The sequence below is a fragment of the Peromyscus eremicus genome, chromosome 7 (assembly GCF_949786415.1).
Source record: "Peromyscus eremicus chromosome 7, PerEre_H2_v1, whole genome shotgun sequence".
In the NCBI taxonomy this organism is placed as follows: Eukaryota; Metazoa; Chordata; class Mammalia; order Rodentia; family Cricetidae; genus Peromyscus; species Peromyscus eremicus.
In genome coordinates, this window is record NC_081422.1 from 32707323 (window position 1) to 32722763 (window position 15441).

At 45.4% G+C, this 15441-nt stretch overlaps 1 protein-coding gene across 2 annotated transcripts in view; it reads left to right on the forward strand.

Moving 5' to 3' along the window:
* The window catches only part of Siae (sialic acid acetylesterase), a 36590-nt gene extending 24713 nt beyond the window's left edge, over positions 1-11877 (forward strand). For both annotated transcript variants that reach the window (XM_059267644.1, XM_059267645.1), the window contains 3 exons: positions 7051-7208; positions 9347-9542; positions 11284-11877. In XM_059267644.1, the coding sequence (XP_059123627.1) occupies positions 7051-7208; positions 9347-9542; positions 11284-11580 (651 nt within the window). In that variant the 3' untranslated portion in view covers positions 11581-11877. The remainder of the gene's footprint in view (positions 1-7050; positions 7209-9346; positions 9543-11283) is intronic.
* Positions 11878-15441: the final 3564 nt, after the last annotated feature.

Below are 15441 nucleotides of genomic sequence, written 5' to 3' on the forward strand. Positions count from 1 at the left end.
ACTGCTTCTCTCTCAGCCTGTGTGCTTGGAAGGTGACTAACTCTAATTCAAATAAAAAATATGCACTGGATACTTATAGACATGGCACCTGGTCTTTTCTCTTAAATTTTAGTTTATAGAATTCCCTTACTCTTTAGCCTTAACTTTATCACCAACAAAAATGTGCTGATTACTTGTAATATTATCATATGTATTTCTTTAAGTATGTGAACTCAAAGGGAAATGCTGAACATGTCAACCCAACACAGTGATTTAGGGCCTGGGTCTGGAGTTAGACATCTGGGATTCCAACTCGCGCCATGACACTCCTTGAGCTGTGTGCTTTTGAACAATTTGCCAAACATCTTTCTTATTTTAAGTAGTGCATAACTTAATCTGTATGAAAACATGCTGGATGTTAGCATTTATTATTTTTGCAAAGTCAGGTCATCATAGCTGTCTTGTTATGAAAGATGAAGTATGGAGTTTGAAGTATGCCATGGTGAAGAGCACAGTTAGAGATACAGGACTGGAGCGCTGTGGAAGAGACCAGAGCTGGTAGGGTACTTGAGTTACTGGTAGAGGTGTCTGGAAGCAGGAAAGAAAGAAGATCTGGAGGTTGGGCATTTAAAAGGGACCTTAGAGGAACAGATTGAAAACTCCCCTGTTACTTGTAACATTTTCTGAATGTGATCAGTTTTGTGGGGTTTTGTTTGGCAGTTTTATGTCTTCATTAGCCTTCGTATTTGTAAGAAGCACCACGGGAGACTGAACCACGCTCCACTGTACTTCAGATTAGGAAAAACACAAGGGTTGCATTTGGGTTTGGAGTATGCTGGTGCCCCCACGTGGCCAGTGTGCAGTAGTGCGGTCCATGAAACTGGACAGTTGAAGGAATTCCCAGCAGACTGCCATTTTGAGGAAAGACCTTTGGCTGGAAGGGCTGAACTTAGCAGGTCTGCCTGTTGAACTTCAAGGCTGTTTCCAGGGGCTTTGTTGATATTATGACACTGGTTGGTGAATATGGTTCCATTTGCAGTCCTTGCATTGAAAGAAGCTGGATGACTCATTAGAGTGTGTATGTGTGTGTGTTTGTATAGGTACATGTACATGCATGTGGGAGCCCAGAGGACAACCTTGGGTATGGTTCCTCACGCGCTGTCCATCACTTTTTGAGATGAGGTCTCTCATAGCCTGGAACCCTGTCTGTGTTTCCACAGTGGGGGCTTGTGTGTTCTGGTGATCACACTTTCCATGCAAGTCCTTCACTGGCTGAGCTGTGTCTCCAGCCTTATTCTTTACATTTTTATGAGATTCTGCTGCAAAGCACAGGGCATCATTTCCTATGTTAAGACAGATTTGCATAGCACAATCCTAACAAGAGAACTGGAATGTTCCTTTAATTTTGTGCCAGGCAGGCTCTTGTCACGGTTTCAACCTTTTTCTGTTTTTCTGATGTTGTGCTCATCACTCATGAAGCAGAAAACATCCTTAAAGTTTCATCTGGGCATATAGGGATGATGTCAGCGTTTTTTTTTTTTTGTTTTTTTTTTTGTTTTTTGTTTTTTTTTTTCCTGATGAGTAGGACTGGGTGGAACAGTCTGTGAGGAACGTAGCTTCTCTGGTGGGGTCAGGCATTTTGAAATAGTCAGACGGCAGTTTGGATGCTGGCCAGACTGTGGCCTGACTTACTGTTAGATCATGGTTTGTGAGAATGAGAGTAGGCTGATGTCTTTCATTGGCTGGAACTAGGGCTGAGAATAAGATCTGTCTAAATCATCAGAAAATGCCAGAAAACTCAGAAAGAACAAGCCAGCAGGAACACATGTGTCACAGTGGTGCTAAGGCATTTTCTTCCTTTTTCTGTGGTCTTTTATTGCTGTATAGTAGTTATATGTAATGGTAGGTTTCACTAAGACATTTTCTTCATGTATATAAGCAATTTGGTTATATTCACCCCATTACTCTCTCTTGTCCCCCTCCCTCTCCTGCTAATCTTCCTCCTCTTTCTAGGTAGCTCCTCTTCTCCGTGTGTGTGTGTGTGTGTGTGTGTGTGTGTATGTGTGTGTGTGTGTCCCAGTGTAGGATCATGGGTGAAGGTTTGTTAACAGGAACATAGATACCTTACCAGTAGCTACCTCACTGGAGGAAATGTTTCTCCCTCTCTCGTCAATCATCAGCTGCATACAAATCCTCAGGGAGGGGTTGGGGCGGGGACTCCATGAGCCCCTCCCCTTTTCATGACAGGTATCTTGTGTCGGTCTTGTGCAGGTAATCACAGCGGTTGTGGATTCGAGTATACTAGTCACGTTATGTCTACAAGTTAGTGGTCCATACCTTTAAGGTCTACCCTTCCTCTGACACTTACATTCTTTTCTCCCTCCTTCCTCAGTGTGCCCTGACCTTTGGAGGAGAGGTGTAGGCATCGAATGGATGGCTGGGCGCTCACCGGTCATTTGTTCTCAGCACTTTGATTAGGTAAAGCATCTCTCAGGAGCCCCTGTTCTTTGCAGGGCTAGGGGCATATCAACGTCCAGCACGAAGTAGTTAGTCCTGTTTATTGCTCACTGTCTAGGATCTAGAGCACTTCCCGCTTACCCCGAGCACTCCTTCACTAGCCAAAGACTCTCCCTTGACTTACTGTCTCCTGTCAAAGTCTTCCTTCTTGTTCCTCCGTTGACTCTTCCTCTTTAGGATATTCTTAATGAATTAGTCAAGGTTTGTGTGCCCCCGACTCCTTGACTGGCAACTAATGCCAAGAAGGCCATGTATGTTCTGCCCCCATCACCCCGGCCTCACTTCCTGATGCTCTCTGTCTGTTCCATGTGAGGCACACTGCTTGACTGATTTTTTTTTTTTCCTCAAGTACACCAGGCATACTTTGACTTTAATTCCCGACAGTTTCTTTTTCTCCTGCCTGCGAAGTATTTTCTCTACTCCATTTCCTCTTGCTGCATAATACTATATTTAGCAGCTTAAAACCATACAGCATATATTTATTTATCGTCTCACTGTTCCCTTGTGATATGAGCCTGGCACAGGTTCCTTAGCTGGATCCTGGGGTCAGGCAGAGCTGGGGTCTTCTCTGAGACTTGGGGTTCTCGTCTAAGCCCCCATGATTGTGGGCAAAATTAATTTCCCTGAAGCTTCTCTAGGACTTATGGCAGTTGGGTTCCTGAAAGGCAGCAGGGGCCACTCCATGACTCCACCTTCTCTGAAAGGGCACCCCTGACTTGGTCAGGCTCACCAAGATTCCTTCCCTTTTGGTGATCTTGAAGTCAACTGGTTGGCGACATTACATCTGCACGTGCATTCTTTGCCGTGTGACAGAACGTGATCCTAGGAATAACATCCCATTACCATAGTCTGCTGGTTAGAAGCAAGCTGTAGGCCCCCACCACAGGGCTATATACCAGATAAGGATATGGGTTAGTGTGTGCCATCTTCGAATTCTTCCTAACCTGCTCTGATATCCACATAGCTCGCTCTCTTATGCTGCTGTCTTTGTTCAGCCTCGGACTCTCTCTTTTTAAAGTATATATTTTTCCAGTGTACTTATTATTTTCTTGGTGATAAAGTGAGTTATCACATGTATCTTATTTTGTTTATTGTCATGTCTCTCCTCTGGAATGTAATCTTGTGAAAAAATTGCAACTTTGTGTTTTGTTCCCCACTCTATCTTTTTGGTGAGGTTGCTGCCGGAATGGAGTGAGCATTCATGAAGAGAATGAATGAACGAGTGAACTGACACTACACCAGCTGTGGACTCTTCACAGGCTCTTTCTGGAACGGTGTTTTCCACACATTCTAGTTGTCTTTGGTGAGCTGCCCTAGATCCCAAGGAGACCATCCGAATGTTACTATGCACTTAATGCTTTCTTTTGGGCCTGATGCCTAGTTGGCTGCCCGAGCATCCTGTTCCCATGATTACCCCTCTAGATAGGTCTGGCTTCCGTATGTATGTGTGTGTGTGTGTGTGTGTGTGTGTGTGTGTGTCTAGAAACATTAAGCTTTGTGCCACCGTAATGAGTACTGGAGACAAGCCAACTTAAAAGAAGAAAGGCTCGTTTTTGGTCCAGTCTGTGTCTGGTTGGCCTTGTCACCATTGTGGGGTTGTGTGTCAGAGGAGTGTGTTCACGTGATGATACTTGGAGGAAGGGGCTGGGGAAAGAGACTGGTGTTTTAATATCCACTTTGAAATGGACTTCCCAGGGACCTATCTTCCTTCTACTAGGCCCTATCTCTTCAAGATTCTTCCACCTCTTTAACAGCACCGGGGGCCAGTTCTTGAATTTGTGCACTTTTGTGGCTATTCAAGTTCCAAGGTAGGCAACAAATGTCGAAATGCTTCACGGCCTGTCAGTTTCTCTGTCCGGTCACCATGCTATCTTTACAACTTGCCTTTACTCTGTCAGCGGTTTCAGTGACACTCACTGACCTGAAATTCCTTTAAGGCTGACCATTTTCCAGTTCTCAGTTCAGAGGAGTTGAGCCACAGTGCTGTGAAGCTACCACATCCTGAGTGGTTCTCATTGTTCACAGAATCAAGTAGCAACCATGTTCCCACGCTTGGCCAGCTGTCTTTCCCTACCCAGGTGGTCTGCACCCTCTCTCAAAACAGCAATTCTTCAAGAAGCATTTCTTCTTCGTCCAAGCAGGGCTCCTTGGATGGCCTCTTATAGGTTACCTTTTTGATTTTTTTTTAAAATTTCTAAATATAGTATGTCTTTGTACAATAGTAATCACTGTCTGTTTGAAATGTACACTCAAATTGCTGTACCACCAATTTAGCTTTCAATCCATACTATTGTATGTGGCTGCCTATTACCTTTATTTTGTTATGCTCGGATCTGTCCCTTCAGCAAAGCTGTAAAGTACTTGCACTAGGCAGCTACTGCTTTGTTACAAACCACTTCCAAATCCCATGGCTCAGAATAACCTTTATGTTATAGTTCACATACCCGAGGAACCTGGGGGTTGGATGATCTTGTCTCGGCCCCTTTGGGCTCGTCAGAGCTCTGTGGCTTAGCTAGGCCTCAGCTCCAGTTGAAGCCGAGCTGGACTTGTTAGTTGGACAGCTCTGTCTCACAGTTCTCATCCTTGTCTAGAGAGCAGTAGGCTAGCCCAGCCACATTCCTCTCTTGGTAATACCAGAAGTACGGAAACACAAGAAGAACCAGGCAAGGCCTACTGAAGCCTAGGCTAGGCATACATTAATCTCAGCTTCCAAAAAGGCCAAAGCAAGCCTCATGACTGAACTCAGAATCAACGGGTTGAGAAATACAGTTTCCTGTAATAGGAGGAACTGCAGAGTCACATTCAAGAGGTGTGGCTATGAGAAGGAGTGAAAACTTGGGGTGGTTTTGCAACTTGCCATATACAGGGTGGATTCTTTTTTGCTTCTCTGAAGTGCCAGCGCTAGGCTGCATACTCATCTACCAGTTCCCTATCCCTTTGTAACAAATTACTCTAGATCAGTAGCTTAAAATGTTACCGTATCCACTCATATTCCATGGGATGGCTAGGCTGAGCCAAGTCGGGATGGTTCATTTCTGTCATGTGTGTTGTTAGTGAGACTTGCTTGTGTGGCCATAATTTGACTACAGGATCTAGAATTCACACGACTGGCCCCTCAGCTGCTGTTTCCAGCTGTCTCCCTAATTTGTCCAAAGCCTCCTCTATTTACAATTTCTCCAGCAGAGTAGCTGGACATTTTTTTTCCTCTCATGGTCAGTGTATGGTTTTAAGAACATGAAGCCAGAAGCAAAGGCCTCTGGACAATGACTCAGAAGCTGCATAAAAATTCTGCTGCATTCTGTTGATCAGCAAACCACAGGGAGAGCCTGGATTGAGTGGGAGGAAGAATAAGACCTGCAATGCATTGTAAGAGGCCAGGTGGCTGTTGGAGACTATGTCGTCCACCTTTGGAAAGACCCTGAAAGGCTGAGAAAATACTTGAGTAAATGTTTGGATGAAACAGTGGAACAGAAGCAAAGTGTCAGTGAGAAGCATCCAGTGAGGAGTATCAGTGAGAAGTGTCCAGTGAGGAGTGTCAGTGAGAAGTGTCCAGTGAGGAGTGTCCAGTGAGAAGCATCCAGTGAGGAGTGTCAGTGAGAAGCATCCAGTGAGGAGTGACCAGTGAGGAGTGACAGTTGAGAAGTGTCCATTGAGGAGTGTCAGTGAGAAGTATCCGTGAGGAGTGTCCAGTGAGGAGTGTCCAGTGAGAAGTGTCCAGTGAGGAGTGTCCAGTGAGGAGTGTCCAGTGAGAAGCGTCCAGTGAGGAGTGTCCAGGGAGAAGCATCCAGTGAGGAGTGCCAGTGAGAAGCGTCCAGTGAGGAGTGTCCAGTGAGAAGCGTCCAGTGAGGAGTGTCCAGTGAGAAGCATCCAGTGAGGAGTGTCAGTGAGAAGCGTCCAGTGAGGAGTGTCCAGTGAGAAGTGTCCAGTGAGGAGTGTCCAGTGAGGAGTGTCCAGTGAGGAGTGTCAGTGAGAAGCGTCCAGTGAGAAGCATCCAGTGAGGAGTGTCAGTGAGAAGCATCCAGTGAGGAGTGTCAGTGAGAAGTGTCCAGTGAGGAGTGTCAGTGAGAAGTGTCCAGTGAGGAGTGTCCAGTGAGAAGCATCCAGTGAGGAGTGTCAGTGAGAAGTGTCCAGTGAGGAGTGTCAGTGAGAAGCGTCCAGTGAGTTGTGTCAGTGAGAAGCGTCTAGTGAGGAGTGTCAGTGAGAAGCATCCAGTGAGGAGTGTCAGTGAGAAGTGTCCAGTGAGGAGTGTCCAGTGAGGAGTGTGAGAAGTGTCCAGTGAGGAGTGTCAGTGAGAAGCGTCCAGTGAGGAGTGTCCAGTGAGAAGCGTCCAGTGAGGAGTGTCAGTGAGAAGCATCCAGTGAGGAGTGTCAGTGAGGAGTGTCCAGTGAGGAGTGTCAGTGAGAAGCGTCCAGTGAGGAGTGTCAGTGAGAAGCGTCCAGTGAGGAGTGTCAGTGAGGAGTGTCCAGTGAGGAGTGTCAGTGAGAAGCGTCCAGTGAGGAGTGTCATCATCCAGGAGTCGAATGCAGTAAGAATGACAGCGTCTTTCTTTTCCAGCTGTCTTCATACACGTTGATGGAGACGTCGGATGATGGGTTTCCTGAGATCCGCTGGCACCAGACAGCGGACTTGGGCTCTGTCCCCAACCTGAGGATGCCCAATACTTTCATGGCTGTTGCTATGGATCTCTGTGACAGGGACTCCCCGTTTGGCAGGTATGGTCGCCTCTTCAGCTTTGCGTTAGCAGTGAATGTTCTTGCCTGTTGTCTTTCACTGTGGCGTTCACTTGTAATGGGATGGATTGGACTGTGGTTGGAGCTTAGACGTACTATGTATCAGTCATCTCTGCTGGCATGTGCTGCGGTAATCCAAACCAAAGCACACCCCCTCCTCCAATCCAGAAGCCCTCACCACCCCACCTAACAAGACCCCTTGGCCCCTCCCTCAGTGCTTCGATACAACAAAAACCTATGTCATGCTCATACTCAATCAGAGCAGCGCCGTGGAGACTCGGCTCATTATAGTTGTTCACAGATCCAGAGCAAAAGTCTCCGAAGATCTAGGATGTAGCTTAGTGGTAGAGTGCTTATCTAATGTGTCCCAAGCTCTGGGTTCGAGCCCCAGTACCATCCCTAAAGAAGTGAGTCTCCAAGTTTATCTTCTTTCCATCATTACTTTTAAGTCAGATATTGGGAAGTAAGTGCTGCCATCCGGAAGCCACATGTATTAGTGAAGGTTTCGATTGCTGTTACAAAACACCATGACCAAGACCACTTGGAAAGGAAAGGATTTATTTCAGCATCCAGTTCTACATCACAGTCCATCATCAAAGGGAGTTAAGCAGGGCAGGAACCTGGAGGCAGGGGCTGATGCAGAGGTCATGTAGGAATGTGCTGCTTACTGGCTTGCTCCCCATGGCTTGCTCAGCATGTTTTCTTATTGAACCCAGGACCACCAGCCCAGGGTGGCACCGCCCACAATGGGCTGGGCCCTCCCACATCAATTATCAATGGGGAAAATGCACCACCGCTTTCCCACAGGCCAGTCTGGTGGGAGCATTTTCTCAATTGAGGTTCCCTCTTCTAAAATGACTCGGGCTTGTGTCAAGACAACGTAAAACATATCACACAAGTCACTTTTGCTTACATTGACTCACTAAACTAAATCATGGCTAGAATCACCTTCAGTGAAAGTAGGCCATGGAATTCTATGTGGACTCAGGGAAGGGTGGCACTTTTGTTGTTAGCACCAACGAATACTGCATACTAGCTGTAGGATCCAGGACTTCAAATATGAAATGGAACCTGATATATGACCTTTAGATGAGAGAAGGAACTTGATAATATTAATTGAATGAACCAATAAAAGGCAGACAGACCCAAATGATGGACATCTGATCAGGTGAAGGATGGCTTTCAGGCAGGCAGTAGATGTTAGCTGTCCTAGGCTTGGGTTGTTGCAGCACATCCCAGCAGAGACGGCTGATACATAGTACATCTAAGCTGCACCCAGTAGTCCCGTCTGTTCCCTTACACTCCACCCTCCTCTCTCCTTTTTCAGCCATCTCTTGCCGTAAGGTTCTAAACCCAGTGAAGGTCAGAGCTTCATCTTGTTATGACTCACTGTTGTTCTTAAGGTCGCTAGCCACTGATCATTGACTTTTACAACTTTATTCTTTCTTTCCTCCTCTCTTTTTCTTTTTCCTACTCTTTCTTTGCCTATTCTTTTTTCCTCCTTCTCCTCTTCCTTCTCCTCCTCTTTCTTTCTTTTTCTTCCTTTCTTCCTTTCTTCCTTTCTTTCTTTCTTTCTTTCTTTCTTTCTTTCTTTCTTTCTTTCTTTCTTTCTTTCTGTCTGTCTCTCTCTCTCTCTCTGTCTCTCTCTCTCTCTCTCTCTCTCTCTCTCTTTCTTTCTTTCTGCATTTTGAGACAGGATCTCACTGTGTTGTCCAGACTGGCCTTGAACTTGTGATCTTTCTGCATACCCAGAAATTCTTTCCTCCCCTTCCTTCTTCTTTTCTTTAAAAAAAGACTTTAGGGACTGGAGAGATGTCTCAGTGGTGAGAACACTTGCCACTCTTCCAGAGTACCTCGTTTAGTTCCCAGAACTAAATAACTATCTGTAACTCCAGTTCTAGAGGATGTGACTTCTCTTCTGGCCTTCACAGGCACCAAGTATGCGTGTGATGCACAGACATACATGCAGGCAAACCATACATGCACATAAAATAAAAACAACCATATCTTTGAAGAATTTTGTGTTTTATCCTTACTTGAGTGTTTTGAATACTCTCTTATAACACGTGGTTATTGTTGAGCTCAGTCCCATCACCCTCCACATGTTCTTTGTGCTGCAGCATCCACCCTCGAGATAAACAGACTGTGGCCTATCGACTGCACTTGGGGGCTCGAGCTGTGGCTTATGGTGAGAAAAATTTGACCTTTCAAGGACCACTACCTAAGAAGATAGAACTCTTGGATCACAATGGGCTGCTCAACCTCACATATGACCAGGAAATCCAGGTGCAGAGGCAAGATAACAAGACATTTGAGGTGAGACTAGCAGGGGGAAAAATGAAGTTTGGTTTCTCTCTGTGGTAGTTGGGGATCTTTTCCCATGAGGCCCTTTTCCATCACTGTGTGGTGAAACAGCTGCTGGGTGGTGGGGCGGGGGCGGGGGTGGTGGGGGTGGGGGTGGGGGTGGTGGGGGTGGTGGGGGTGGGGCGAGGGCGGGGGTGGTGGTGGTGGTGGTGGGGGCGGGGGTGGTGGTGGTGGTGGTGGGGGTGGTGGTGGTGGGGGTGGTGGTGGTGGGGGTGGTGGTGGGGGGGGGGGCGGGGGTGGGGGTGGGGGTGGTGGTGGGGGCGGGGGTGGTGGTGGGGGCAGGGGTGGTGGTGGTGGTGGTGGTGGGGGCGGGGGTGGTGGTGGTGGGGGCGGGGGTGGTGATGGTGGTGGGGGTGGTGGTGGTGGTGGTGGTGGTGGCGTCGGGGGTGGGGGCGGGGCGGGGGCGGGGGTGGTGGTGGTGGTGAGCTTCTCTCAGAGGGACAAATGCACAACTCCGGATCCGTTAGTTTGGACGGAAATTTGATAGCGCAATCAAGGAAGGGAAAATCAGTCCCTAATAAACCATATTCCTTTCCTATGCCCTTTCTCAGGGCATCCACCTTTGCCCAGAGACTGGCCTTATTCATACTTTATTTGTTAAATGATCATTGCTCTAAAATAATCCCCTAAACCTTAGCTGTCTTTTTTGTTTCACTGTGCTAAAATTTGAAATTCTTTAGTTTAGTTTAGTGTCTCCTTTGAAAAGCTTAAGCTTGGTGATTCCCAGCTTAGTATGAACTAATATAGCCAGTCTGCTCTCTTCCATGATCCAGCAGGGATCACTACTATAGAATTGGGGCCACTGATTAAAGGGATGAATTCGAATCTCTTACAGTTGAGGGGAGAGGCATTCCTAGATGGGTTGTCTTTGGGAAACCTGAGGACACTGGGCTGGGAGCTGATGTGTGAAAAGAGGAGACTGTAGGAGATGGTAATCGTGATGGGTAGCCTTCATGCAGGAGTTTAGAGCTGTAGCTCCCAGGAGTCCACACACCTCAGATACCTGGTCAGTGTCCGTCCTCTGCTTCTTTCCACATGGGCTTGAGGTGAATTTAGAGACTGTCAGGAAAGCTCTGCACTCTCCCCATCCTTAGCTGGTCGTCTGCCTTTCACATGGCCCCGGATCCATGGTTGGGGTTAGGGCAGGATTTAACCTTTAGGTTCTGGATAATTTATCTTCTCTGGATTGCTTTCTAACGCCTAAGGTTCAGCAGTCATGGTTGCTTTGTGTCCTCGCCTTACTGCATACCTTCTCTGGGAGTGCCAGAGAGCCACAGCTGGGTCACTAGCTCACTCACATTCTTGCTGACTTTGACATCTAGAGGGAGGGATCAACTAGAGAATGTTCAGGGGTCCAGCCTCTGAATGCTGGACTGTTCTTCCTTGTCTCCCTGGAAAGTTAATATTCTTAAATTGATTTTAATTATTTAATCACTTGAACATTAAAATTTCTTTTTGGTGCTGGGATCAAACCCAGGGCCTTGTACATGCTAAGCATATGCTCTTCCGCCAAGCTCTACATTTAGCCTACATGAACATTTATTATTAACTTGTGGCCCATCTGGTCCAGGGTCTGGTCTTTGGCTCAGAGTGACCTTATTTTTCCTCCTTTCTAGTACATGTGAAAGAGCAGTTCCCAGTTTTTTGGTACACCCTCTAACTTGCCTGGCCATTCTGTTTTTCCTCTTGTTAGATCTCCTGCTGCAGTGACAATCAGTGCAAGTGGCTTCCAGCTCCTGTGAACACTTTCTCCACCAAGACCCTGATCTTGGATATCAATGCTTGTCTTGGCACCGTGGTTGCTGTTCGCTATGCCTGGGCCACATGGCCCTGTGAATATAAGCAGTGTGCCATTTACCACCCTAGGAGCACCTTGCCAGCTCCTCCCTTTGCTGCTCTTGTTACACACCAGGTTCCTGGACGTAGGGCAGGGGTGTCCAAGGACATTTGGAGTAGTGCCAGCTCTTATATACAAGGGCCAGTCCTTTAGATTTGGGCATTTAGGAGTTTAAATGATGACAGCTATTGCTTTTAAGAGCAATTTCTAGAAGCCTCATTGAATAACTTCCAACCAGCATATGGCTGTTCCTGTCTTCTGAGATGAGTACTGGCTAACAGACACTTGAAACGCTCATCTGTCTCTAGTTACTCAAGCCTCTTGACTCTTAACTAGAACGCTTGGTCTTACTACCGTCCACTTCCCTGGTATAAAGAGTGAAATGCCCTATTTCTGCCCTTTCATTCAAAACTGTGAACTCTCAGGCCTGCAAGAGATTTAAAGGCTGCAGAGGCAGGTGCTTCCTGTGTTCTTTACAAAAACAAACAAACCCCTGAAAATGGCTGTGGAATGCTAAGAAGTTTCCATCTGGGGAGCAGAAATCTTTCTCTCGTCAAACGTTACTACCCAGGACAAATCTTTAGGTAAATTAGACATACCATGTATTTATACCCTCTTTAAGCTCCCCCAAACTATCCGTTTTCAGCCCAAAGATTCTAACACGAATCTTGGAGACATGTCAGTCCTATGTTTAAGCATACTGACAGGTGCTGAGGACTGGCCTTAAGGAATAAAGAGAGAAGGCCCAAAGGGTGGAGAAATCACAGGCATAGGGACACATGAAAGTAATTGTACTTAGGGTAAAGAGGTCCTTAAAAATAAGTCTCAGGTCCCTGAGAGGTAGAATTCAACTAAGGCTAATCCCCACTGAAGAAAGAATTTGGCAGAAAGGAGAGCTATGTGATAAGCTTATAGAACAAGTGCAGGCAAGGCAGAGGTGACAATGCCATTTACCACTCGAAAGACAGCTGACAGCTCTGTTATAAGCTGGAAATAAGCCAAGTGTGGTGTGCACACCTTTAATCTCAGCACTTGGGAGATGGGAGATGTCTGAGTTCAAGGCCAGTTGGTCTACAGAGTGAGTTCCAGGACAGCCAGAATTATCTAGAGAAGCACTGTCTTGATTACTCACCTCCCCCCAAAAGAAATTGGAAATAAAAGTATTATAATTAGTGATGTGTTTATATGTAGAGTCAAATTGCTAGAGACAGATTTATAAAATATCCTTGAAGCATGGGAAAGGAGTACAAGTGTCACCTGCACATAGCTTTTTTGTTCTTTGTGAGAAATGAGAACTGAAGCAGTGAGCATTTCTCGTCATTCTGTGAGGCTGTGGTGCCATTAGAAGTAGCAAGAAAGCTGTTGTGTCAGGAGTTTATTTGGTTAAAAACAAAGAAAAAAACCCAAACTATACATTCTGCAAGGACCCTTGACTTGTGTGGATTTCTAGCCTGCATTTAACTCCTAATGCCCATACTGTGACCTCTTTGTATCTGGCCATATGAGAACATAATCCAAGTAACCACCAGTTCCCGAGAAAAAGTCAAATCTACCTGCCTGTCCCTCCACCAAACCCTGGTGGTAATTTCACCAAATGAGAGTAAGGACCATTACTCAAATTCTTTGGTCAAATTATGCAAGCTTTATTTTCTATCAGACAGGGCTGTTGTTTTTGCTCTTTTGGGGGGCCCACCATCCAGCTTCCAAATAAATCACACACGGAGGCTTATTCTTACATATAAATGCCCAGCCTTAGCTTGGCTTGTTTCTTGCCAGCTTTTCTTAACCTAAATTATCTCATCTACCTTTTGCCTCTGGGCTTTTACTTTTCTCTATTTTTGTATACCTTTGTTTCTTTCTTACTGTGTTGCTGGTTGTGTAGCTGGGGACTGGCCCTTTGCATCCTCTCCTCCTCTCTTGCTCTTTCTTCTCTTTTCTTCCCCAGATATCTCTTATATTTATTCTTTCTGCCTGCCAGCCCCATCTATCCTTTCTCCTGCCTTGCCATTGGCCATTTAGCTCTTTATTAGACCATCAGGTGTTCTAGACAGACAAAGCAACACAGCTTCACAGAGTACAACAAATGCAACCTAAACAAAAGTAACACACCTTAAAACAATATTTGACAACACAGGGCTATCTCCCTAAATCAGGGTTTGAGAAAATAGCATCGAACACGGGATACGGAAGGGTTTATATAGTCCAAAAAACCTGCAAGACTAGGGGATTTTCAAGGATTGGTGGATTCCTAGAGGAATTTTGGTTACATAGGAATTTAGCTGAACATTTCAAAAATTCTGGCAGAACATCTTTATTAGGGTGCATTCAAGGTCTGAATCAAACTCCATAGGGTAGGGAGCATATCACATTCCAGAAACAGGTGAAAACATGGCCAAACTTGAATTTTGCAGCCAACAGAAATGAGCTTATTCTGACCTTATAATAAAATGGCTTCCATACTTAAAGTGAAGTTAGGGTGGTTCATCACTGCCACACATGGCCATGTTGTTCTAATGTGGAGGCTGCTAGAGATGGCCAAGAACCCCAAGCCCAAGGTCCTTTAACACCCAGTAATTGGTACATACAGTACAAACTTTGTTCAGGTAATGCATGCGGTAGTGAAATCATGTATGAATCAGATTTTTAGTGTTTGAAAGTTTAAAACATTGTGTGGGGATTGTGTATTTCCCCAAATGGAAATACTTTTTAACTGTTTGAAAATTAGTCATTGGCTAGAAAATTGGGTTAAAGGAGAGTGTAAGTAAAAAACAGCCCCTAATAATCACTCAAGGAGAAACACTGCTGTACTGACTTTGCCCTGGCTTGTATTTCATATGATACATATGAAATACGTATGAAATATACATATATATATGTGTGTGTGTGATGTGTGTGTGTGGGATGTGAACTTATTCAAATTATTTTACTTTGGAAAGTTGTAGCTGTTGACTCAAGTTTTTTTTTAAATTTTTTTTTTCCAAGACAAGGTCTCATTATATAGCTCTGGCTATCCTGGAACTATGTAAACCAGGCTGCCCTTGAACTCAAGAGATCTACCTACCTCTACCTCTGAAGTGCTGGGATTAAAGGCACAGGCCACTACATCCAGCAACTCCTTAAATTTATGCAGTTAGTGGATTAAGGTTTGTAGTTCAAAAGTTGTGAACTTGTGCTAATCCACCGAATTGTAAAATATGTCTTTTGAGACAGGATCTCATTTCTAGTCTTTGAACTCAGAAGTCTGCCTGCCTTTCCTTGTTGGGATTAAAGGTGTGCACCACCATGCTCGGCTTAATGAAACTTTGTTTTTATTCAGGTTGTAATCCAATGAGCTGCTAGTTTTAGATGGTAAAAGGAGCATGCTCTAGTAACTTGACAAAAAGCAGGACCAGTGTTACTCATGTTCTCTCCTCTTCCAGTCTCGTAGACAGGAAACGATGAACTTGGGCCCAAGTAATGTGGTGCACTGATCCAGAAGCAGGCGGCACAGAAAGGCACCCCTCCCCTGACTTTAACGCTATATGTAGAGTCCAAAAAGTCCAATTGTGTAGAATATGGTCAAAATGAAATGACAGTCAACTAATCCTTATGTCATATCTGAACTTGTGTTCACATTGGGTACAAGATATTCTGTAGTAAGGAATTGAGTTAGAGAGGACTTTATCCCCTCAAAAGATGTACAAAATTCAACCAAAAAGATGAACAAATATATGAGTTCCCAGTTTGGAGATAGGCAGAGAACTTGTTCTACTGATGACAAGAAAATAAAGCTGGGGCCTGGGTTATAGGGGCTGGTGACCCAATATTCCTAACAAGATTAGAATTTAGTGAATCAAGCTGTTAGAATCTCTGTTTACCTCATGCATCAGCAGGGGCCATGAACTCACTTTGTTAATCAATAATCCCTCCCTGACGTTATAGTTACAGCCTTAGGGAGGAGATTAGGTCAAAAAGGCTCTGCATAGAACTAGTCCCCTATAAAAGGGACCTGGCAACTCCCTTCCACATGCAGTC